At 40.8% G+C, this 24,982-nt stretch overlaps 1 protein-coding gene across 6 annotated transcripts in view; it reads right to left on the bottom strand.

Annotated features, from left to right (window-relative positions):
* Positions 1–24,982, bottom strand: part of LOC310869716 (receptor-type tyrosine-protein phosphatase U-like) — a 176,688-nt gene that overhangs the window by 108,023 nt on the left and 43,683 nt on the right. For all 6 annotated transcript variants that reach the window (XM_083780577.1, XM_083780579.1, XM_083780578.1 and 3 more), the window contains exon 2: positions 16,008–16,136. In XM_083780577.1, the coding sequence (XP_083636703.1) occupies positions 16,008–16,136 (129 nt within the window). The remainder of the gene's footprint in view (positions 1–16,007; positions 16,137–24,982) is intronic.

Below are 24,982 nucleotides of genomic sequence, written 5' to 3'. Positions count from 1 at the left end.
CGCACGCACGCACGCACGCACGCACGCACGCACGCACGCACGCACACAACACCAGCAACCTGACGCTCTGAGAGGTGCCTGCTGGCTGAGCACCGAGACAGTCAGAACTGTCAGGGAGCCGCGAGAGCAGCGGTAACACTTGCTATGCATCCCATTTTTATAACGCATTATGAACACACTTATGAGACGTTATAATCTTCTCATAAACATGTATAATTATATTTATAATCAAATACTTTATAACCTTAATCATAACACATTATAAACTGTATTATAATGACTTATATAATAGCCTACTATTTGATAATTATACTACTTATAATACTTCTTAACTTGCTATGTATTCCATGTATATAATACATTATAAAAAATATTATAAGACAATATAATGTAATTTTCTCATAAACATTTATAATAATATATAGTACATAAATAACCCTAACCTTTATCATAACACAAAGCTTATTTGGGATCCAAAGCAAGTGTTACCTAAATTTGTGTTCATCTTTATAATGTGTTATGATAAAGGTTATGATTATTAAGTATTTATATATAATTATAAATGTTTATGAGAAAATGTTATGAAGTATTTACTTGATATTTTAAGTAATTTTAATAAAGTTTATAATGTGTTATAAGGTTACAAATTATTATGATTATTTATGAGCGCTTATAAATATAATTATACATGTTTATGAGGAGATTATAATGTCTTATAAGTGTGTTCATAATGCGTTATAAACATGGGATGCATAGCAAGTGTTACCAATAAATCATGGATCCCCCCTGCAGATGGAGTCGTGTTTTCCAAGAAATATCTGATCCACAAACAAATCCTAAATTAAGAACTATTATTATAATATACCGGTACTAAAAATTTGATAAAAGCTATGGAAAAGCTTTTCTCTACACATGTAAAAAGGAAGCATGTATAGCCTATCTGTTGCCACAACCTTAATTAAAAATAAAGATAATTTCTTATACATTTATTTTTTCAGGTGTCAATGTGTGACCCGACCGTCAACTTCCCACGATGCCACTCGGGGATCTGGCCCACAGTCTAAATGTAGACCTCTGGTCTAAATTACCAACTTGCATTCACTTGACTTCATATACTGTTATGGTGAGTCTGACCAACATGTTTATAGCAAACCATCAAGTAGTATAATATAGAATTCAGAAAGGGACTTGTTCATGTGCTGCATGGAGATAAGGATATGCCACACAGAAGTAAAGATTTGGGGTGACTTATTCAATGTTGTGACTTTGTCTTCGAGCCTGAACCCGAGTTGAATGTCGACTAGCTCAAAAAGGTTTAATCTTTTTTTCCCCCCATTATTTAAATGTCCATTGGTCTGGCTTATCCTCCCTGCTGAAGGCCTCTGGGCTTTCATTATTATATGAACCCATTATGTGCAAATAGCTCATCCATCCTACCTGTGGAACTGATAATAAAGATAATATATCAATTACACTGACAGGGTATGTGGATGTGGAAATGTCCCCTAAAATTAGACTGAGTGCACCCGAGGACAGAGCACTGGATGAGAAACGCGAAATGGAGGAAAGAAGGCATTGCAGGAGAAAGTAAGTTACATTCTAAAGTTAAAAGTGAAACAAGAAGCGTTCATAACAAGAGTAACAGCGAAACAAGTGCTGTTCTTTTGGTGGTGCAAGAAAATATGGATACATTTGAGTGTCTCGATGTTTTGCCACAATAGGGCATAGCAGTGGGTGTGGTTTTCTGGTTCCACTGAAAAATCTGCCAATCATTTTTCCCATAGAGAATTACAAAAATATTTTTATCAATTATTTTTATCCTAGAATCAAGCCATACAAGAGGATCCCGGTGAGTCATGACCATAAAAGCTTTGATTCTGTGAAAAAAATTAAAACTATAAACAAATGGTATTTATTAAATGTAGTGCATTATATTTAAATATTAAATTGTGTTTTTCTAGGCTTAAAATAATTGATGTCAATATTTGTTTAAATCTCTATAGGAAAAATGTATTGGAGATTTTTCAGTGGAACCAGAAAACCATGCCCACTGCTATGCAATACAATAACCAAAAACAGCCTATCTACAAAGCTCACTTGTGGGCTTGTAGATGGGATATCTTTGACAGTGTGACACTCCTGTATCATGATAATGTACATGGGGACGCAGATGGAAATGAGCTTCTAGCTAAATGTGGCATGTTTACATGAGATCATGCTTGATTGAATGTTCATTAAGAGGTCAGATGGGTGGGCCACATTTAGGATTTCCAAGTGGCCCCTGATCCAGAAAAGGTTGTGGACTACTGGTGTGTGTAATGTAAGTGCTATTAATATAGTGTTCAGAATGATTGTGTTAATTCAACCTTACAGAGATATTAAAAACACATAAGCACCATATCCCCACAGACCACCTTAATCAGGATAAGGTCTATTAGCCAAAACACTGTTTGGATGAACTCTTCAAATGTGTGCTGTGCACTTATATGGAAAATTACACGATAAGAGACAACTGGAGGACTGGGGAAAAGAGAGCTAGAGAGAGAGAGAGAGAGAGAGAGAGAGAGAGAGAGAGAGAGAGAGAGAGAGAGTGTAAGGGCCGATTCATACTCCTATTTTACAGTTGTTTCAGTGCTGTAGTGCTGAAATTATTTCGGCTCGTCAGAAATTTTCAGTAGCACCGAAGAGCCGACTTTAAGACGGTACCCGCCCCCCCGAACCTCAAATGACGTCACATTGTAGGCTCTACAGAGCCGAACAGACTTTTATTCGGCTCTAAAATAGGAGTATGAATCGGCCCTAAGAAGGCATTAAAGATGGAGTGCCGTGATTTTTTCCCACACTTAAACATGATCATCAGGTGTATTTAGGTGTATATGAGGTATAATTTTTTCAAAAAAGTGTACAGTATTTGTTAAAATGATGGTTTTATGTGGACACACCCACCAGTTCATTAGGTATGCGTGAGTTTAACCGTAGCACCACCCACCTAATCCAGTCCCTCCGCCTCCTCCTTTAAGACCACCCACTTGTCCTAGTCCCTCCCCCTCCTTATAAAAGGACAGCCCATGGCTCTGCCCTTTTGTTTACAAAATGACAAATTGGTGTCTGTAATGTAACAAGAACTCATGTTTTTGTGAATGTTAGAAGTGAACACTTCCCATATTTCTGAGATATCATATAAGCACCATTATGCACTTATACTGCCACCATCCATGTATAGGCATATAATCCACGCATCCATACCATATCAGATCTGTTTTTTCTGATTTTTTATAATCATTTATTTATTTCCTCCAATTATATTGACCCTATTGTCACAATCAGCTCAGCTCATCATCCAATTAAATCATAGTTTAACAGCAGAAACAATTAATATGATAGATCATTTAGCATGAATAATTTTATTAATTTGCCAATATATTGTAGGCTATTGAATTGATTTCCTCCAGCTAAGCACCCTGGCATTAAAACTGTCCAAAACACTTGCACTGCCCTAGGCACATGATGCTCTGGACAGAAGACTCTCCACTCTTGCTCTGATCAAACTCAATTTACAACATGAATGTTCCTTCTGACTGCATTGAGTTTCAGCAAAAGTCACCAGATTTAAAGAAACAAGCGGCCAAGTCCACAAAAAGAAGTCACAGATATTGCCTTGAATATTTATGAAAACGTTTCAACAACACCAATCCTTTTAACAACATATTAATTTGAGGGTCCTTCACATGAACCATTGGTCAAGTCAACCACATCTCCCCTGAAAGTTACTTATATGAAAACAAGCCCAAGTCGCTTGTAATAGCCAGACATGGCAACATGACTTCCAGCGTGACACAACAACAGATTCTAATTCTTGACTTTACAGCCTCGTATAAGTATAGGACCTACATATTGACTACAACAGCCAACAAGAATGCACATGCACTGTGACACTACACTCTGTATCAAAGCCTGACCACTGTGATTATAAAAGAAACAACCTACTCCTTGAGAGCAACTATACAGCAGAGCAGGTAGGCTATAAGGTTTGTTGTGGTTTCCTTGATTATCCTGAGGACCCGACGTGAACATTTACTTGCTTCCAATCTAACGGAAAACAGTCTGCTCTGCTGTGAACTGGTAATGTGTGAAATGACTGTTTGAAAATCTACCACACAGTTAGGCACAGCAGCAAACTGGCTGCGCCGTTCAGTTCACACGTGTGTATGTGGCAGGCAGCTCCGCCCACAGAGGTTGTCGTATTTAAAAATATATATAGAGGGGGAGGTGCGTGTGTGCGTGCAATTTCTTTACGTCACACTATCCGTGTTTACTTCATTGGCCCGTTTGACCGTCAAGTGTTCAGCCTCCAGGAAGAAACCCTAAATACAAAGTTATTACACCATTGCACATAAAAACGACTCCAGGGTGTCTAATGAAGTACTGTCACCCCATAGACACATGAAAAGCTGGAAAAATACAAAAATTGTGGCACTCCATCTTTAAGATAATAATAGTCATATTCTAATTCATCCATTAACAGCCATTGACTTCCAAATTGGTCTGGAAGATGAATGTCTCCGCCAGCTCAGGCAGGTTATTGTGGCCTTCTGGTGGTGCTATAATATAGGCCAATGTGAAAAGGGTGCTGCATTTCTTTCTTTTTTTATTGGAAATTTCACTAGAGGAGAAGCCCCTTGAGTTGCAGCAACTTGTTTTCAAGGGGGTCCTTATTAGCCAAAACACTGTTTGGATGAACTCTTCAAATGTGTGCTGTGCACTTATATGGAAAATTACACGATAAGAGACAACTGGAGGACTGGGGAAAAGAGAGCTAGAGAGAGAGAGAGAGAGAGAGATAGATAGAGAGAGAGCATGCAGGGGAGAGAGTAATGGCCGATTCATACTCCTATTTTACAGTTGTTTCAGTGCTGTAGTGCCGAAATGATTTCGCTATAATATAGGCCAATGTGAAAAGGGTGCCATTTCTTTATTTTTTTAATTGGAAATTTCACTAGAGGAGAAGCCCCTTGAGTTGCAGCAACTTGTTTTCAAGGGGGTCCTTCTTACGCCTTTGATGGCAATTGAACGTTCAAATTCATGATTTGAGGAATTTTGTTCCAAAAATGTGTTTTGCAATAATCCACCTGTTGATGGCACTATAATAGGCCAATATGAAAAGGGTGGGTTTTATTCCTCGACCTAGTGGGAATGTGAGTGCAAAATATCACGTAAATTGCACACTGCGTTAATGATTTAACACTTGGCCAGTTCACACTTGGAAAAGAGATGTTGTAGTCTCAATGTGGTTTTTACTAGTTATATAAATACAAATTGGCGCATTTTGTTAAAATAAATGGAGGGAACTGGTTGGAATAACGTGTTCCTTCCACGCACTACGTCCAACCAGGGAAACCTCCCCCTGTCAGGTGTAAAGGAGCAACTTGGACACTCAAGCATGAAGGAAGCATGAGTTAAGTCCGTTGCTCTCCCCAGGTTGGCGGAGGGTGTGTAGAGCCCAGGATCACATTAGATGATTGACACAGGGGTGGAAAATGGGTTACAAAATCGTGGGATAAAAAAAGATATACAAAAAAAAAAAAAAATGGGCCAATCCTGCAAATTTTAGAAGCCAATGTTAGCCAATTACGATGGAATATGGAAAATCTGACAGAACCGTGTTGATCTGTCTTGACTAGTGTGTATACCTATTTGCATGATGCATGGATGAAATCAGGCCATTCTGGAAAATTTGTCTCAGAGGTTCATAATTGGCATCCAGTGTGCACAGTTTGATAGCGACCAGGCCAACAGTGCCAGAGATTAGCTGATAACAGACAGAAGGACGGACAGGCAGACGGACGGATGGATGGGGGCGAAAATATAGTCTTCGCGAGGCTATCGCCTGGCGGAGAAGTAAGATGTGCAACATCCATACAGTACACACGTACACACGTAAACAAGTCAATTTTATTTTAGATCAAAGTGGGAAACACTGAAACCTTTATACTGTATGCATTTTTAGATCATCAGTGAAGCAAGTCAGTTTCTGAGATGTAAACACTGATTAATCTGTTTTATCCATTTCTCTGTGATTCTATTCTGTTTTGTTTGCTTGGCTGTAATAATGAAAGTCACGTCAATGTTTACATATTTTACATATATTTTGTCTCTGAAGTCAACAGATGATAAAACCATGAGAATGTGTCTGCAATGCTAGCAGACATAGCTGGATGACTGTGTGTCAGTCCACAAGATGAAAAAATCATAATCCGTCTCGCCACAGCACAGATCAAATCATAGATTTAAATCCCGAAAGCCGAAAGACAAGGATATTAGATAGAAAGGAAGAAAGGAGAAAAATCACACCTGTGTGAAGTGAGGGGCGATCTTATTATGGTACATCATCATACATCATCTCATTCTGGTCAATCAGAATTTGTGTGCTCACCATTGTCTTCAAAGTTGGTGTTGTTACACAGTGTTTGTGTTTACACGAACACTGTGTAACATTGTCAATGGCATTTAATGTTTGTGTAGTACAAAGTGTGTGTTAGCACATACACTAAAAGCCTGACATATCACCCCTCAAAGACAGACAGACAGACAGACAGACAATTCCACAAACCACTATATAATAGGACCAGTTTGTAGTCACTGCGCTGCTAGCCTCGGAAACCCAGACGTTTCTATTTCCAGGGAGAAAAAAAAGTCTGGGGCCCAGTCCACTTCAATTCGGCATACAGTAGCGCAAACGTCGCGCACACACACACACACACACACACACACACACACACACACACACACACACACACACACACACACACACACACACACACACACACACACACACACACACACACACACACACACACACACACACACACACACACACACACACACACACACACCTCTCTCTCTGTCGCTCTAATTAATATTAGTCTCATGTCCAGCAGCTGTGCCTAGTTTCTCCCGGCGGATACTGGTGAGTTCCAGTCTACTGCTCTGCAACATGCTGTTTATACCAGTTATTAAAAGGTCCAGTAAATAAATATTGAAAGCAAAAACATTATGCAAATCCACTCTTAAGTGCCTTTCATAAACTAGAGAGAGATTCGGGAGGGCATTATATTTGACCCCCTAGTTTGCATAATGTCACATAGCCATTAGCCATAGGGCACAAAACAGGACAAACTGAAGTAGGAATTATCGAGATAATTGGAGTGTGTCATTCATATGCGGGAGTAAACAACAGTAATTTATGTGGTTCTGACTTCTGACAGAATGATTTGGGTGGTTAAAAGGTGTTTTCATGGGGTAGAATGCTGCTCTCTGTTCCCTGTGATGAACTGAACACCACAGCTGTGTCATTAGAGAGAGGTTAATTACAATGTGTCATATTAGTATCCTACCTACAGCTACAGTAACAAAGTGAGGTTGTGAGTACATTACCTCTCATCCTTTGTAATAGACAGTCAGGGTGTTGAATGACGAAATGTGGCTGCTATATACAGAGAAACTCCTACAGTGCTCTGTAACCTCTCCAACTTGGAATACAATCCAACTTCACAATGGCCCTTTCCCCTTGTGTTTTGATCCATAAATGTGGCTTTTTTAGTAAATCAATCATCTTAAAATGTGTGGATAAATTCTGATTAGAGTGGAGAGCTAGGGTTCTTCAAAGACAATGCAGAATCAGACTTGACCTGCCTAGTCATATTTTCTTTGTTTACCCTCACAATGAGTCAATCAAAACCTGTTGTTGTCAGAATGATTTCTGGAAATAGATTGATTGAATTCCTGGCTGACAGTAGGATTTGAGCTAATGCACCTTTTCAGACTCCATCATGGCCCATAGCACTTACCCCACCCCCTTAGATAGCATTTCTGTAGACTTAGATAGCATTTGATACAGATTTATAGCATGTTATGTAGACAGTACTATAATTGCATTGTATGTAGTCATAGCACGTCATAGTAGTATAGAATAGTAGTATATATATATAGTTTATATGTATAGCTTCATTATATAGATATTCCACTGTTACTTTCTTAGCTTACGCATGTTTCTTGATAAATGTTTTTATGTGATGTATTCCCATGCTTTTTTGTTCTTGCTTAATGTAAGTCGCTCTGGATTAAGAGCGTCTGCTAAATGCCTAAATTGTAAATTGTAAATTGTAATGCTCCAGATAAACCAGGCTAGCAGTTAATTTAAAAACCTCAGTAGGGGCACACTCGCATACAGCTCTAAACAGATCAGTGGTAAGAAAAAGAGAGATGATTGATGTTCATTTTATTAGTCCCCAAGATCATCTAGACAAGTCTTCTAGCTTGCCAAAAGAAAGTATACCAGCATTAGTTTTTTCCTGTAAATATACTTGTCTTGTGCTGCTCCTAGCATTGATGATCTCTTGTATTGTATGGTATTGTATATTTTTTCTAGGTCTTGATTAATTGAATACACAGGACCACAATGTAAACAAGCCATCAAGGCTTTTTTTGTGTTATCCTTTTAGCATTAACACAACTGTACCTCTGGGTACCTTTTACAAACTGTTAATGAAGTAGAATGTGTGCTTGTCTTTAGCTCTGGAGGATAACAAGCCGTCTGGCTGGCTGCCTATCACTTCTAAATCTTCACTTATGTTTGTACACCTTTGACCCCAACAAATCATCACCGATTTTCTTTTTTACCCCTTTTCACTTTATACCTCAGTGCATAGGGTGTTCTTGGTTTTTAATAAGGTTTCACTCATCTAGTGCACAACACATACACACACGCAGCCACGCACGCACATGCGCGACTCTCCCCAGAGTCTGATAACATCAAGCGAGATTGTTCTTGTCCACTTGTCTCAAAGCTCAGAGGAGTTTCTAGCAAACCAATCAAACTGACAGGTACACATGTTCCTCCTTCCTCTGGGGAAATATTTCCTCAGCTCAATATGATTTCAGAATATTTTGTCATGTCACTAATGCATGATATCCATGGCATTGACAAATGAAGAGCTTTAGCCCTCTTATGATGGTAATTGAACCCTGATCAAAAAAGAAATGTGTTTGTCCGATCAATTAACAGGCCCGTCTGCTTCACGAGGAGCAAAGCTTTTCATCCAAGCACTGGAAAAGGAGAAATTCAGAGCGTGGCTGTTTCATTGCACCTCCACATCACATCACACACCATTGTTCTTTCATTACACCTCCACATTACATTTATTTTTCCTTTTTAACTTCTGCAGGGAAAATAAGTCCTGGGAGAGACATTTAGGAGCTCCTTTTGATGAGGAGAAATGAGCATGGCAAAGATTGAGCCATCAGTGTGGCAGTCCCCACCCTGTGGAACGTTCTCCCATTGGAGATTCGCCATGCTCCAACACTGGACTCTTTTAAAGCTGCCTTGTCAAGAAGACACCTATTCTCTCAGGCTTACGGCAAATAGTTGGTTGTTAATCGTTTTTGATGTAAAGCGTCCTTGGGTTTATGAAAGGCGCTATATAAATTCAAGCTATTATTATTAGTATCCAATATCCATAGATTGAAGCAGTCTACTAACTTACAGTAGTGCTGGTACATGAGCCTTTACAATGCAAGGCGATGTAATGTATAGAACCTCAGCTTATCTATGGTACATGTCCAGACAAACAGACTCCATTCATATCTTATGTAAAAGCACACTGCACAAAGAGTAATTTAGTCTAAAAATATCAGGGGGAGTAATGTGAACACAATTAAAAAACCTGTTATTGTGACATGGCACGTTTGGAGCTGGTCTGATCTAATTCTAGGAGAGGGTTATGCAGTGCTCATATAAAATGTCTGCCTGTGTTCTACTGGTGATCCAAATGCTAGACACTGTAGATACCTGAACTAGGCTTGGATGCAAAAAAGAAAATATGAAAATATTGCAACACCATAATGCTACTTTGAGATTTTTTACTCAACTGTCAGTCTGCCCTCATCATCATCATCATCATCATCATCGTCCAGCCATCTGATGTGTCCATATTGCCATGGCAACAAGTGTTCTCATGTCCTCCAGCAAGGTACTGAATCTATGGAAGAAGGGTTCTTATTTCCTATCTATTAATTAAAAAGTATTAATGCAAAATTATTTAAACGCAGCAAGACTTTTCAAAGTAGGTTAATTGCATATTAGACACACAGCCTAGCCTACCACCAGCAGCTTTTCATCGTATATAAGTAAGTAAATAAGTAAGTCAGAGAGGCTTATTGTCGGTATCAGTATATACCCCACTGAAATGTCAGGAAGGTATGAAAATATATACATGACCGAACCGTAACCTGAACCCACCAGGGTCTGAATAGCAGCAAGGCTGAAGTAGAAGGCTGAGATCATTGCTTTTTAGCTGCACCGGTTCATGTCATTGGTACTCCGTGGGTTTGTGGGTGCAAATCAATACTATTGATCTGTTGGAGCCCAATAAACTAAGCTGTTGTCTCAATTGCCTCTTTAGCAGCTCTGGGGGAATTTAAAGCCCTTGGAAAAAGTCTGGGTGAGATCTACGCATCTATACTCAACGACATTTTACAGCACCAGTGAAGTGTTTGACCTTTTGTTGTCTTGGAAAACCTCACATATAAAACCACTACCCAAAATCCAATGTCCAAAAGAACATAAGGATTATAGACCCATAGCTCTCACTTCAGTGATTATGAAATCACTTGAAAGAATACTGTTACAACATCTTGTCAGTATAACCAAAGACAAATTCGACCCCAGTCAGTTTGCCTACAAAAAGGGTTGCGGTACAGAGGATGCGGTTGTCACACTGGTCCACTTAATTACAAAACACCTTGATAAGTCAAATAAGAATCATGCAAGTGCTATTCTTAGACTTTTCTTCAGCTTTCAACACAATACAGTCTGATATACTAGTGTCAAAAATGGTACAGTTGGAACTGAATCCATACTTAATTCACTGGTATGCTTCTTTTCTTACTAACAGAGTACAGAGGGTGAAAGTGAACACAACCCTCTCATCAGCATTAACTACTAATGTTGGTGCTCCCCAGGGTTGTGTGAGCTCAGCTGTACCTTTCACCCTCTATACTGACAGCTGTCGTATTGAGGAATGCCTGTCTGAATGTCGCACTGACACACCAGACCAATACATTCTAAAATACTCAGATGATACAGTTTTGATTTCTCTCCTAGATAGTTCCAGTGATCCTGGACTGCACCAACACAGAGTAAATAAGGTGGTTGAATGGAGTGATAACAACGCTCTCATCATTAACACAAAAAAGACAGAAGAGATTGTTTTTGGTACACCACCAGAGATACACAGATCCCCCATTACTATTCATGGTGAACCGATCAACCAGGTATGTTCGTACAAATACCTAGGAGTAGTAATAGACCATCTTTTGTCATGGAAAGATCAGATTGATTCAGTGTGTAAGAAAACAAAGCAAAGAATCTACTTCCTTCGCCGTCTAAGATCCTTCGGTGCTAGTAGACGGATTCTTCTTTTGTTTTTCACTTCTGTTATTATGAGTGTTCTTCAGTACTGTAGTACCACCTGGTATGGATGTTTGTCTGCAGCCCTAAAGTCACAACTGCTGCAACAACTGAACATTTGTTCAAAGATTGTTGGACAACAACTTCAGAAACTTTATACATCCACATATGATAACAGCATCCTAAGGTTAGCAAGGAATATCACCTCTAATACTAAGCATGTGTTGTATGGAGAATATAGGTTGCTACCTTCAGGAAGGAGATATGGTGTACCAGCATACAATAAGGTCAGACTAAAGAGGTCCTTTGTCTACCAGTCGACCTTGAGGCTTAATCAGGAGATGTAGTAGCCACAGGATAATCTAAGCGGTGGATATTGCTCATGTCTTTATGTATGAAAAATTGTCTTGTTATTTGTGTTTTGTATATGTGTTTCTGCATACTTGGCTGCTGTGTCGCAAGACAAATTTCAGTGTGAACTGACAATAAAGTACTATATCATATCATATCATTATTATCGCTATGCTACAAGACTTATTGCTATGCTATAGAGAGACAGTAAATATCTGGATGTATTTCCCGAAAATGAGGCATCAGAAGAAAATGAGAAATGTAGCTACAGTAATTAAATGTAGGGGAGAAAGGAGAAATGAATGGATCAGCTGAATTCATAATATTTATTATACTGTATTCATTCACATTCATTTCGGTTAGGAAAAAAGGGCTGCATGGTACACTTACGCCAAAACAATTACAGGCTATTTGACAGTAATACTATATTTGTGCAATGTCTTGTTAAGGACAATTACACGTTTAATATAAGCTTAATATCCCAACTATCCATAATCCTCCTGCAGCGTTGATTAATTCACAATTAATGTTGTAAATCAAAGATTAACATCAAATTGTTGCTAATTAATCCTTCCACCACCATAACTCAGTAAACTCTCAGGCATTCAATGCATAATTGACTATGATTTGTCTAATATTTCCGGATTTAAGTGGACCACACAACAGGTCATCACACAACTGTACAGACAAACACAAACTCATGTTATTTTCAAATGGAAAATCTTCCTTCCTAAGATCTCACAATGGTTTGGTCAAAAACATACTGTAGTAGAAGAATGAGGTTCTGGTGTCGCTATAACAGGCCGATGGGAAGAATTTGGGGTAGAGTTTTTTCCTTGGCCTCCAGGCGGTGTGCATGCAAAGTGTCATGGTGGGAGGACACACAAGAGATCACACATGGTCTAGGCCACACCCTCGGACTGGCGGAGACCTGTTGTATAAGACCCGTCTTATGCAACATATATTGGAAATAGCCAGCTCACAACGTGTCATATTGTGAGCATTGTGAGCTTGTAGTAGATCTACCATTTTGATGCCAATAGATTTGTACTTTTTATGAAGAAACATTTTGAATACACACATTTCCACGTTGTATTGTTATATTGCGGTACACTTCCACCATGACCGAAAGAATAAGGTTGCGGATACAAGCGGCTGAAATGAGTTTTCTCAGACGTGGCTAGCATCTCCCTTAGAAATAGTGTGGTAAGTTCGGTCACGAGGGAGAGACTCAAAGTAGAGTCGCTGCTTCTTCACTTGGAAAGGAGCCAGCTTAGGTGGTTCGGGCATTAGGTTAGAATGTCTCTCGGGCATCTCCCTATAGGGAGGTCCTCAATGAACATCCCACTGGGGGGAGACCCCGGGGCAGACCAAGTATGAGTCGGAGGGTTTATATCTCCAATATATCGGGATCCCCCAGGATGAAGTTACTAATGTTGCTCTGGAGAGGGAAGTCTAAAGCTCTCTGCTGGAGCTGTTACCCCGCGACCCGACTACGGATAAGCAGTTGAAGATGGATGGATGGATGGACTTCCACCATTGATAAAAACAAATCAGTGAATAGCTGCACCATTAAGCCCCCCACAGCCACTCTTTGGGTGCATTAAGCACGGTTAGGCAACCAAGCAGAAACTCCAGGAATGGGCATGGTTTAAACCCTTCTGTGCCAAACAGCACCATGTGCAAATGGAAATGCAAATAGATTGATTATTTACTAAGCTCAGAACCATTCTGCTGTGCCTTGAAAGAGCTTTGTGTGACAACTGACGAATAGGAAACACCTGAACCAAGAGAAATTCACTATAGTGACTGACTGCACTGGGCAAAATCTCTCTCTCTCTCTCTGTGCAATGTGTTTACACAGTGCAAAAGCCTGAATTCAAATCAACCAAAACAAATATCAATTCATCTTCCAGACCAATGGCCAGCAAATGCTCATTCGCTCCGAGCATATCCATTGAGTGATCTATGGTAAGTAACATTGTTGAGTGTTAATTTACCGGTACATGACATTACTGTGTAAATAGATATATTTGTACCGTTTAAGTCAGGCTATGCTATTCTGACTCTTAATGGATGAATTAGAATATGACTATTATTATCTTAACGCCTTCTTACTCTCTGCCAAGAAAGACAGAATCAGGAATTATTCAAGCAGCCTAGCTCTAGCTCTCTATGTTGTTTTATTTCGGAAGATGAGGAAATGACTCCTGTCAGAAAAAAGGTTGAGGTTTTAAGCGTACATGTACAGTATAAGATACCAGCTAAGTTGCATCTGCACAGTGAGGAGGAGACCTACATATCATATAGTGTGCCCCAAGGGATGTGTTTATTCAGCACCATGGAGAGAGGCAGACGAAACAAAAAACACTGATTGCGTATGGGTCTAACATATTCATGTTTTTCTTACAGCCCATAGTGCATTGCGTTTGTGTGTGCATAAGTTCTCTTGCTGTGTTGCCAGTTTTGCAAGAGAAACAAGTGGCCAGGTCTATGAAAACAAGCATAAATTAAAATAGCTGATCTACAAGCTCACAGCGACACATTGTGAGGTTGTACATCCGTTATTTAAAAACACATTGAGAATAAATCAATATATTTTTAATATTTTTAAAACAAACAAAATATGTTCAGATGGATGTCTGTGGACAATTACATAGACTATTAATCTGGGGTTCCTTGATGTGAAGAAATGTGGAAGCAAGCCCAAATAAGCAAATACTATGCACAAAAAAACATCAACCTGCAGCTATCAATCATTTATTTGCAAGTGACTTTACAGAAAAAACAAGTCAAAGGATGCTTATAATAAGCAGACATGGCAACACGACTCTCTCGGGCAGAGACGATGTACCCGGAACCAGCGGATTTCAGACCGATCAGCGGCAGCTAGAGGCGGGATCAAGGCGAGACTGATGACGTATTGAAGCTGTGCCACAGCGCACATGAAAACACAACCTAACAAGACCACAACTTGGCCTGGGCCGTGGCTCAGCGGTCCAGGCACCTTGGCTGATAATCCAGCCTGGCAGTGTGCCGCGGGTTCGCACTCCCGATCCCGACGGCCTTTACTGCATGTCAACCCCCCATCTCTCTCCCCATTTCCTGTCAGCCTACTGTCTGTCCCTCTGTATAGGCGAAAGCCACAAAAAGAAAATCATTAAAAAGATAATACAACTCGAAATGATTATGGAGATATCAGATTTATTTCCCCACTGGTTTGGGTTCATCGTTTCTGCTTAAGCTTGAGAGAGACCAGATTGAGGTAGGAGGGAACTGCCGCAATCTGGCGGAGTCAGGATATAGGAACTCTGCATTGCGTAGAAATTGATGACAGAAGATAAAAAGTGCGCCTGTTCTGTTTTGAGCTGCCGGGCCCCGAGGACAACCAGGAAGTGTAATCAGCTTTGACCTCTGACCTGTGTCCCTCCACCAATCCCAGGGAGTTTTGTTAACGTACCAATGTGCCTCCAGAGGCGGGGCTGTGTGCAAAACAGCGGAACAAGCACTCGATAACAGACGATGAATTATGCAGAATTATGCTGAACATCTCTACAGAGAGTATGCTTCCTGTGGCATTCACATATGTAAATTGGGTTTTGTGCACAGTGTGTGTGTGTGTGTGTGTGTGTGTGTGTGTGTGTGTGTGTGTGTGTGTGTGTGTGTGTGTGTGTGTGTGTGTGTGTGTGTGTGTACAATGCAGAACATGACTAGAGTCTTGTCTCATGAAATTTGAGTCAATCACAACAGCAAAGAAAGCCAACAGAAAACCGGTTGTCACTCTGGGGAAAGTCAATTGTTTAAAAATGACCCATGCCCCCAGGTTCAATTATATTCTCCAGGCACTTCCAGTTAGAACTCCACATCAATATTTCAAATGATTCCATAAGCTTTGTAACAGAATTCTCTGAAAAAACATCCTTACCTACTAAAACTAAAACAGGCCAGTATTGTACCAGAATGTAAATTGTGTACCGTCTGTACTGTATTGTCTGCCAGTAGACAATATACCACAGTAGACAATGATCCGTATACATAGGAATCGTTATAGTTGCTCCTCCTACGAAGTCATGTTTCTCCGTGGGAACAGCATGCTGGCTAGTGCATATACTGACGTGGACAAAGGCCTGAGGGCCCAATCATTGCTGCTTGCTTGTGGATTTGAGTGTAAATGTTTTCATATCAGTACCTGGTAGAAGGTCAGGAGTGGAGTGCGGCCAGTTGTGGGTTCTGATCAGCTGCCAGTCAAAGTCGTCTTCCTGTCCCTGGCGGTACTCACACGAGCTGGACTCAGATTCCTCGTCAAACGTACAGCCAGCTGGACAGAGGGAAGAGAAATGCAAGGGTAAATGAAAAAAGCGATAATGTGCTGTATCTATAGTGCCTTTCTCCAAAGTGCTGCACAATGTGCATCACATTCACCCATTGGCACACCAACGGTGGAGGAAACCATGCAAGGCAAGTTCAGTGTCTTGCACAAAACAGTTTGAGTTTGACATCGCTGATGTACACTGTACAGTGTACATGATCCTGAAAAAAGCTATATAGTTTTATACTACCAGGAGAGAATTGCTGTAAGACAGAGAACAGATGATAACCATCATTAACAGCAGCACAGGATGGAACAACTGACACCACCACAGGCCCTCAGAACCTTCATACATCACATCCTATACACAATCCTGTAATGTGTAATGGTCACAGCCAGGCTGTTGGCTCCATCAGCTCCATCCATTCCAATTGGTTCAATTAGGCCTGTGGTGAGGGAATGCCAGTGACTGTATGGATGACAGGCCAGAGGAGGAGGACATTGAACCCAGCAGGACTCAGTCTGTCAAGGTGAACCAGCTCCATCATCCTTGACCACTGGGCGTTCATTCCAGCCTCTGAGCTTCTGTCATCATAATGGGCACTCGATGGGCGGCCATAGGGATGTGATGTCTGGTAATCAGAAGGATACCAGTTTGCTTGTGTCCCTGAGCAAGACGCTTAACCCCTTGGCCTTAACCTTCCCATACTGTTAACACACACACACACACACACACACACACACACACACACACACACACACACACACAGGGACACCAGCAAACGATACTTTATTTTGCCGTTTTCTATGAACACCATTCTCGTGTAAGGACCGCACCTAAATCTCTGAGCCCTGGGGCTGCTCATAGTCTCCTGCAGGACCCTGTTCTGTTCTCCATGTGAACACTTTAAGTACTTGGCAGTAGCTCTGCTGGTGTTAAACACTCTCTCTGACTCCGTGCCAGACTCCACTATAAACACACAACATCAGATCAAAATCTTCTGCTCTAACACTGACTTCCATGTTTTCTTTTTCTTTTTTAGGCCAGATTTAGCTTTTGGAATGTAAAGGTAAAGTTTTCACGATCAATCAATCAATAAACAAACAAACAAATAAATAAAAACTGTGTAAGGCCTGTGTTCACTTTGCAATAAACAATCGCGTTCCTTTCTGCATCAGCTAATTTTGGATTTTCCCTCCACCACTCCTGCTGACGAACAAAACTCACTTCCTCCATGCCTGAAGCACTGAAGCAGGTTGTGTGTGTCAGAGTATTTAATTGGTTGTAGTGCTGTGTCCATGCAGCTGTGTGAGGATGAGATGGGGTGAGTGATGGAGCAGGGCTCTGTGGCGAGAGAGAGACCTCCTTCTCTGCATGGGGGGAGAGAGAGAGAGAGAGAGAGAGAGAGAGAGAGAGCAGAAATGCCACCATCAGACATGTTCCACTGATTCCCCTCATTATCCTCATCCTCCTTTCCAATCATGCTCCTCTGCTTTCAGGAAGCGCCATGTTCTCCTCTCATTCCCCAAATTAGCTTCCCTGGCAATGGGAGGGCAATGTAGTAATTAGAAATGCCTCATGTATTGTAGTAGTAGTGTGTGTGTGTGTGTGTGTGTGTGTGTGTGTGTGTGTGTGTGTGTGTGTGTGTGTGTGTGTGTGTGTGTGTGTGCACGTGTGTGCTGAGTGGCCATTGTTTAGCGTTAAAAAATGCATGAAATGATCATGAATATGTCAGGTCTGCACAAAGTGAAGTACTAATGACGTTGGGAGTGAATTATTTAGGCTTTTCACGACAGCAGAGAACATGAGTATAAGTATAAATAAATATGTTTCAAGTGGTAGATAATTGCTCATCACAAGAGACAACAAGAGATGAGTACAGTTCCAAAGCACTGTTCTGCAACACAGACACAATCCACCCACAGATGGATCCACCTCTGGACCCAGGGACCCAAAATAACATCAGTGAGAGAAACTGTCACGGCTGACGAGTCTCGCGGGACCAGAGAGGGGATGAATAAATCTGTGTGAGCAAATCGATTGTTCTCCACTTTAAAAAGCTACAGTAGACGAGGCAATTTGTGGAGCAAGAACTCCCTATACTAGCAAGCTAGTATAGGGAGACTTTCAGGCCTGGGATGTTGTTGATTTTGGGCAGAGACCTCGTATCACCCTATTTCATGTTTCTCGTGTAGTTTATTGTGCTTCTTTGTGTATTAAATGCTCTATTTTATCATAATACAGTGTAAAAAAAACAAAAAAAACTAAAAAAAACAAAAAAACAAAAACAAACGTGAGCTTGTAGATCGGCTATTTTTGACCCTGTGACCAAATAACAACCACATTGACTCCAGGGAACAACAGATTATTTTGTTCCATTTTCTGAAGATAACAGTTTTGGACATACAAGGTTTCCACCTGACAGTGAAGATACTGTATGTAGAGAGCTGCTCTGCTTTGATGTCAGAGTCAGGCTCAGATGCTCTCCAAACATCTCTACTTCCACGTAGCTCTTTTATCTAGCCAGCATAAATCCACTATTAAGCTTTCGTTCTTTCTTAGCCAATGTTGTTTTTTTTCCTTTCTCGGTCTCTCAATCCAACCAGTCAAAACAGAGGCAGGTTTCTGTTTGAGGTTTCATGCTGTTAAAGCGGACAGAATTTGTCACCTGAATGACATCTGAATTCATACTTTTGTTACTCTCACGAATAAGGCATTTTCATCTTGAGAATATGTCATTTTAGTATAAATAACAGCTGAACGCCCTGGAGAGTGAGTAAAAGAGGCTTATAGTCTTTAATTCTGCATCAACCTTGGGGCCGACATGGTGATATATATCGGCGAGCCGATACAAGGTCTCCACGATATGCTTTTTCAGAGATATCATAGATATTGTGATGTGATACAGTGAATGCACATTCTATGATTTGCAGTTCTATACCTTAATGTATACCTCTGTTGTGACTCGTTCGCCAAAAAGTATTTTGGTCTAAATGGTATCTGTCTCCTTTTTCTTTTAGTTTTAGTTACCTTGTAGGTGGTTGTACAGTTATGTAACTTGGAAAACCACTTACATGTATATACAGCAGCATGTATCCAGCAGCGTGAGATATATATAGATTATATGCAATAGCGTTTAACCAAGTGGGTGGGGAATCTATAGACTGTATAGAACATAATTATTCTACAGGGAGGGAAGTATAGATTAGAAGCTGTGAGCTGTGGGAACAGGAGGAGTAGAGGTATGAGGGCGGATTGAAGTAACGGTTGGATATGATGACGGGACGTCATGCGAAAGATGTTCTTTTCAAACACAGAGAAGTAATCAAAGAGCACTGTGAGAGAGGCAGGTTTCTCATCATGTTTTCTTTCAGTTTCATCATGTGTACAGATGTTAGTGTAGTAGTACACTGATTAAAGCACAGAATGTGAACGGCACAGTAACCATAGATGCATACTCGGATATAATGAACCCAACCTGCTGTCAGCTCTGTCTCGATGTCTTCAATTCTCTCAGAGATTCTCGTTCATTATGAGCGATATGGGAAAATGAACGATTAATGCTGTAGACCTATTTCTACTCTGTCCTCGTATTGTTTTCAGTGTAGATGCCTATTATTTTATTTACTTCAGTGGTTCAAGGTAGAATCTGCCCTCATTCATCTGATTATTTTGCATTGAAAAGAGAGCCATTCTTAATAATGAATATGAATTGACTGGTGAGGATATAAAAATAGCATTGAGTGTAAAAATATAGTGTCACTAGTTAAAGTTTGGTGCAAACTTTAGCTTGGCTTCAGAGTCAAATTGGTATCATTATTTTTTGTGCCTTAAGCCTTCAAGAAAGCTCAATGAAATGTAGAGGGCATAAAGGTATTTCAAGGATTATAATCACAATGCATGCACCCAAATACCAAGGGATGTAGCTCGAAGCATGTAGTACAAATCTGTCTAGGACAGTTACAAAGTGCTGGGACAGAAATCTAGTTCAGATGTATTATAATGAAAAGGCCATTAAATAGTTGTCTCTCGTTTGACTGTTTAAACATGACTAAGTGAAACATGGAGGAAGATCTCTTGTTCTTTTGATGAAAGATAGTGCTGTTCCCTCAGGCAAACCAGCAGAATGTACAAGCGGCACTGCTCACTGGCATCTGCTAAATCACAGCTTTTCAGACTTCACAGCAGGAAGGTTTGATGGGACGCAGAAACCAGAATGTTCTGACTGAGTCTTCTGTTTGGTTGCAGATAAAGCACGGTTGCGGTGTGATTTACATTGAGGCGAGTGCAGGCCATGCATCAGATTCCTGACAAGTTTACTTGCAAGAAGCAGGAGGCGCTACTGTATAGGAGGCACCACATGCCTCATCAGTATGCGGAACTGCAGGAGCAGCCACATCCTTCTACCTCTATAAAGACCATTAATAACAACTATACCGCACTCCTTCAAACTATTTTAATTGAATTCCATAACATTTAAGATCACAGGAGGGAGACAGAACAGTGTGGCATTGGAAACCTAGTACATCCAAAACAGAGTTATACATAATAGAGACGGTTCATGTAACACTAGCATGTCTGAGAGGTCATTTTGACCGTTTTTTTATTATTTTGAATTTTGCCCGCATGAAGCTTTCAGAAGGTTCCCCTTCCATGAGCGTCATCATCCATCACCATTCTATCATCTCAGAAAATCTTGACATCTGAAAAGATTTCTAAATGTGAATTTAAGCACATGCAAATTTAGCTGATTTTACTTCAGACCTTCTAGTGGTAAGGGCCAGTGCCGCTGAAGCTGCAGTACCTACGATCGACCAGCATGTCCATTTTGCTTCAATGCTTCCTCTCTGCGTCCGGAGCTTAGTCCAAAACAGAACCTATGTTCCAATGGATCCAATGTAAAGATGTAGTAATGTTGTAAATGTAGTAAAGATAGTAGTAAAGATATTTAGGCACAAGCAAGCATTGGTTAAATATTTTTTTAAACGCTTATAATACAACTTCACCAATTATATGAGGGTTATATGAGGGTTGAAACCTTCATTGCGAACGCAATGAGCACTAACTATGAGACCCTGCAGATCATGTCTGTCTGTGTGTCTGTGTGTCTGTCTGTCCCGCTGTGACACCACCCGCCCGCCGCAGCTGTAGCACACACACACACACACACACACACACACACACACACACACACACACACACACACACACACACACACACACAAACAACCACACACACACACACACAGTAGAAAACTTTAAAAAATGACTAACTAAAAAGAAAAAAAAAGTACGTAATTTATTCAAATTGTTGTTATTGCAATTTACGAGCTGCGTTCGCTTCCCGCGTTTGCGCGTCTTACTTGTATATTGGTCCACTAATGCTCATGATAACCGGTATTTCGGCTATTCGAGCTGTGTTTCACAGGATGGCTGCATGTGCAGTTCAGAAACACGCCTACCAGTGACATCATCAGAATCAGATTGTTTTCTTCCTTCAAACAAGATTTCACATTTTTTATTAGATTTGTATTGATGCAAGAATAATGGCTTCCTATATAGCATGCTAATTTTCCAGGAATAGAAAGCCTGCACACGTGAGGAGCAGTGACAGTGTTTCGTACAGAAATTCAGACACATGGTTTCCTTGTTCCTCGCTTCACTGGGAGATGAACAGTGGATCATAGGTTAGTCAAGAGGGCCATCTAATGTAAAAAAAATGGATTGCCATCAAAAACGTCACGTGAATAAGTATAGTCACCGAATATATAAATAGATGGAAAACATCTCCTGACCTTTATCACAAAGTAAATGTACAGTAACTATTACTACTCAACATCTGTCTTCATGAAATAATAATAATAATAATAATTAACAAGGACATATGTGACCAGATTTGACTGAGAGCCTGCCATCGCGCAAATTCCAGCGGAGAAAAACCTTTTATTTTTCTTCCCAAAATGAGTTAATAGCACAGGCAGACTCTTCAGCATAAGTGTCAGAGCTGAAATGACATGTAAACATGAAATAAATGCTTAAACATGTAGCTAAGTGTAATGCTAGAGACCACAGAAGTGAACCTTTCAAGCCTGTTTTCAAACTGAACAACCAATATGTCAATTTGATGCTACGATTCCCTGCTTTCATATGACATGAAAAAACTAAAATTAAAAAAAATCCAATGGCAGTCCCTCAGTCATATTTGGTCACATACAGTATGTCTCTCTGACATGATGCAGCCCCTTGCTTTCTTATTGATCCATCCATCCATCCGTGTGCCTGAATAACTACCAGTTTGTCAATCTATCCAAAAGACATCCTGTAGATATTTATGCATTACTTGAATTTAGTTTTTTTTTTATGTCTGTCTGCTTTGTGTCTCGTCTCACCTAGACTCACAGATGTGGTATCAATCAATCAATCAATCAATCAATCAATCAATCAATCAATCAATCAATCAATCATTCAATCAATCAATCATTCAATCACTGGCCGGCCTGGCCAAGCCTGGCCAGGCACCTTGGTTGGTAATCCAGCATGAGTGTGTCATACAGAAAGTGCAACACAACCTACACATCAGAGAAATGAACAACTACAATAAAGAAAATCATATGGTGGTAATTTCCTTTCTAACCGTATGTGGCACCATTCCAATTCTGAGTCCAGCACACAGACAAACTGGCCTGCATGCCGCATGGACCGAGTGAGAAGTTGTGGCACTGTGTGTGAAAACACTTTGAAAACTATGAGATGGGTGAAGCGAGGTTGTTGTAAATCTGTCCTGGAAAAAAAGAAGCAACACTGCAAGAAGATTCATCAATTATCAGCCTACAATTTGTTGGGGTGGAAAAGGGAAGCAGCCACTGTGTCCAGTGCAGATACTTCTCATTAGTGGAGCCTCTATCTGTTCATTTATCATTCCATCTTTCACTTTCTGCCTCCACTAGAGACCTCAATTACGTTGCACTCACCTCACACAATCCCGAAGGCTCTCTCTAAAAACCAACCAGAACTGCTTAACCAGTGAATGCTATACTGTTAGAAATGTTGACAAGAGAGTGAGCTATGAATGGAAGCTGATTAATACAAATAGACTAACAACCTTCTACACCCATGCACCCTTGTTCGTGAAGGACAAATTTGAATGGATCACATATTTTTCATTGAATATTAAAAAATCACACCCGTGTCAACTGAGTGGTGCAACTCTGTGTGGGGGTCCCCAGGGGGTCCCGGGAACTTCCAGACCCACAGGAACGCGCCCAGGGTGCCGGCCCGGTTCCGGCGAGCTGCCCCGCATCAGAAACAGTCGAGAAATGACTGTGTGGGGGAATTAGCAGACTCTCTCTCATAGCAGGCAACAGTGCAACACTATCTCTCTCTCTCTGTTTCTAGCACAACAGCACCACTTTTGCCCTATATTGGTACCCTAAACAGGGACATAGGGATGGACATATGGACATAGGGAGGGATGGACATTGCTGTTCCTTGGAGTGGTTGCACCACCTCAGCCTAGTAGGAAAGTCTGTGAAAGATCTCACGTAAATTGCACGCTCCGTTCATGATTTGAGGCTTTTTGTTCAAAACGGGCCAATCCTGCAAACTTTGAAAGCCAATGTTAGCCAATTAGGATGGAATCTGAAATATCGGACAGATCCGTCTTGAACACATGACTATAGAGATAGTGTGTAACGATTTGCAGGATTTTTGGACAGAATCTGGAGGAGTAATATAAAAAATATATATATCAAAAGTCGGCCTCCTGGTGGCGCTATAACAGGCCGTTCTGGAAAATTTGGGGCAGAGGTTCATCGTTGGCATCCAGGGAGTGTGTTTGCAAAATTTGGCATCGACCGGGTTAATGGTGCAGGAGATTAGCTGTTAACAGACGGACGGATGGACACACACACGGACTCACACACACGGACGGAGTGCAAAACATACTCTCTCCCCATGCCTTCGGCCTGGTGGAGACAACAATGAACGAATTTGAGGAATTGTCTGCCATGGAGGTTAGGAGATAATGAGCACGGTAATGGACTATGAGCGCCGCCATCGAAACCACCGTTTTGGTAAAGAGGTGATCACCGAAAAGGTGGCCACCTGTCCACCTAAAACTGGACTCTGAATAGGCCTTAAGGGGGTGGATCATGTCCTCAAGGTACTATTGCATAGGAACATTTTATCGCCAAATGGCCAAAGTGCAGTAACTACGTTTTGGACACAACGACTTATTTCTGTATCCCAAAGGTCAGGATTTGGGGGATAAACGATCACATCAAGAACAATACTGTATTTACGCCCAGGCCGTAGCGTAACGGTCTGGGCACCGGACTGGTGATCCAGTCGCGGTGTGCCGCGGGTTCGACTCCCGGACCCGACACGGCCTTTACCGCATGTCATCCCCCCATCTCTCTCCCGTTTCCTGTCAGCCTACTGTCTGTCCCTTAAAAAATCAATAAAAGGCGTAAGCCGCAAAAAAAATATCTTAAAAAAAAAATATATATACTGTATTTACAAAATTTGTGTAATTTGCCGATATTTCATTTGGCGACCAGTTTAAACACTTTTAATATCATCTTTTTTATTTTTGAGTGGTGCAACCACTCCAAGGAACAGCAATGTCCCGTGTTCACCTATGTGTGTGCCTATGTATGTGTTGGTTCATGAGCACCAGTATGACTACCATACCAGTAGGGGCGCTGTTGTGACAGAAACACAGAGAGAGAGATAGTATTAGTGCTGCACTGTTGCCTGCTAATGAGAGAGAGAGCGAGAGAGGAGAGGAGGGGGGGGGGGGGGGGGGGAGAGGGGAGTTGCACTACTCAGTTCACACGGGTGTGATTTTTTACTTA

This window comes from Protomyctophum parallelum (genome assembly GCF_964188405.1).
Source record: "Protomyctophum parallelum genome assembly, chromosome: 1".
NCBI lineage: Eukaryota > Metazoa > Chordata > Actinopteri > Myctophiformes > Myctophidae > Protomyctophum > Protomyctophum parallelum.
The sequence above is the reverse complement of the archived record's forward strand: the minus strand, read 5'-3'. Positions and strand labels throughout refer to the sequence as shown.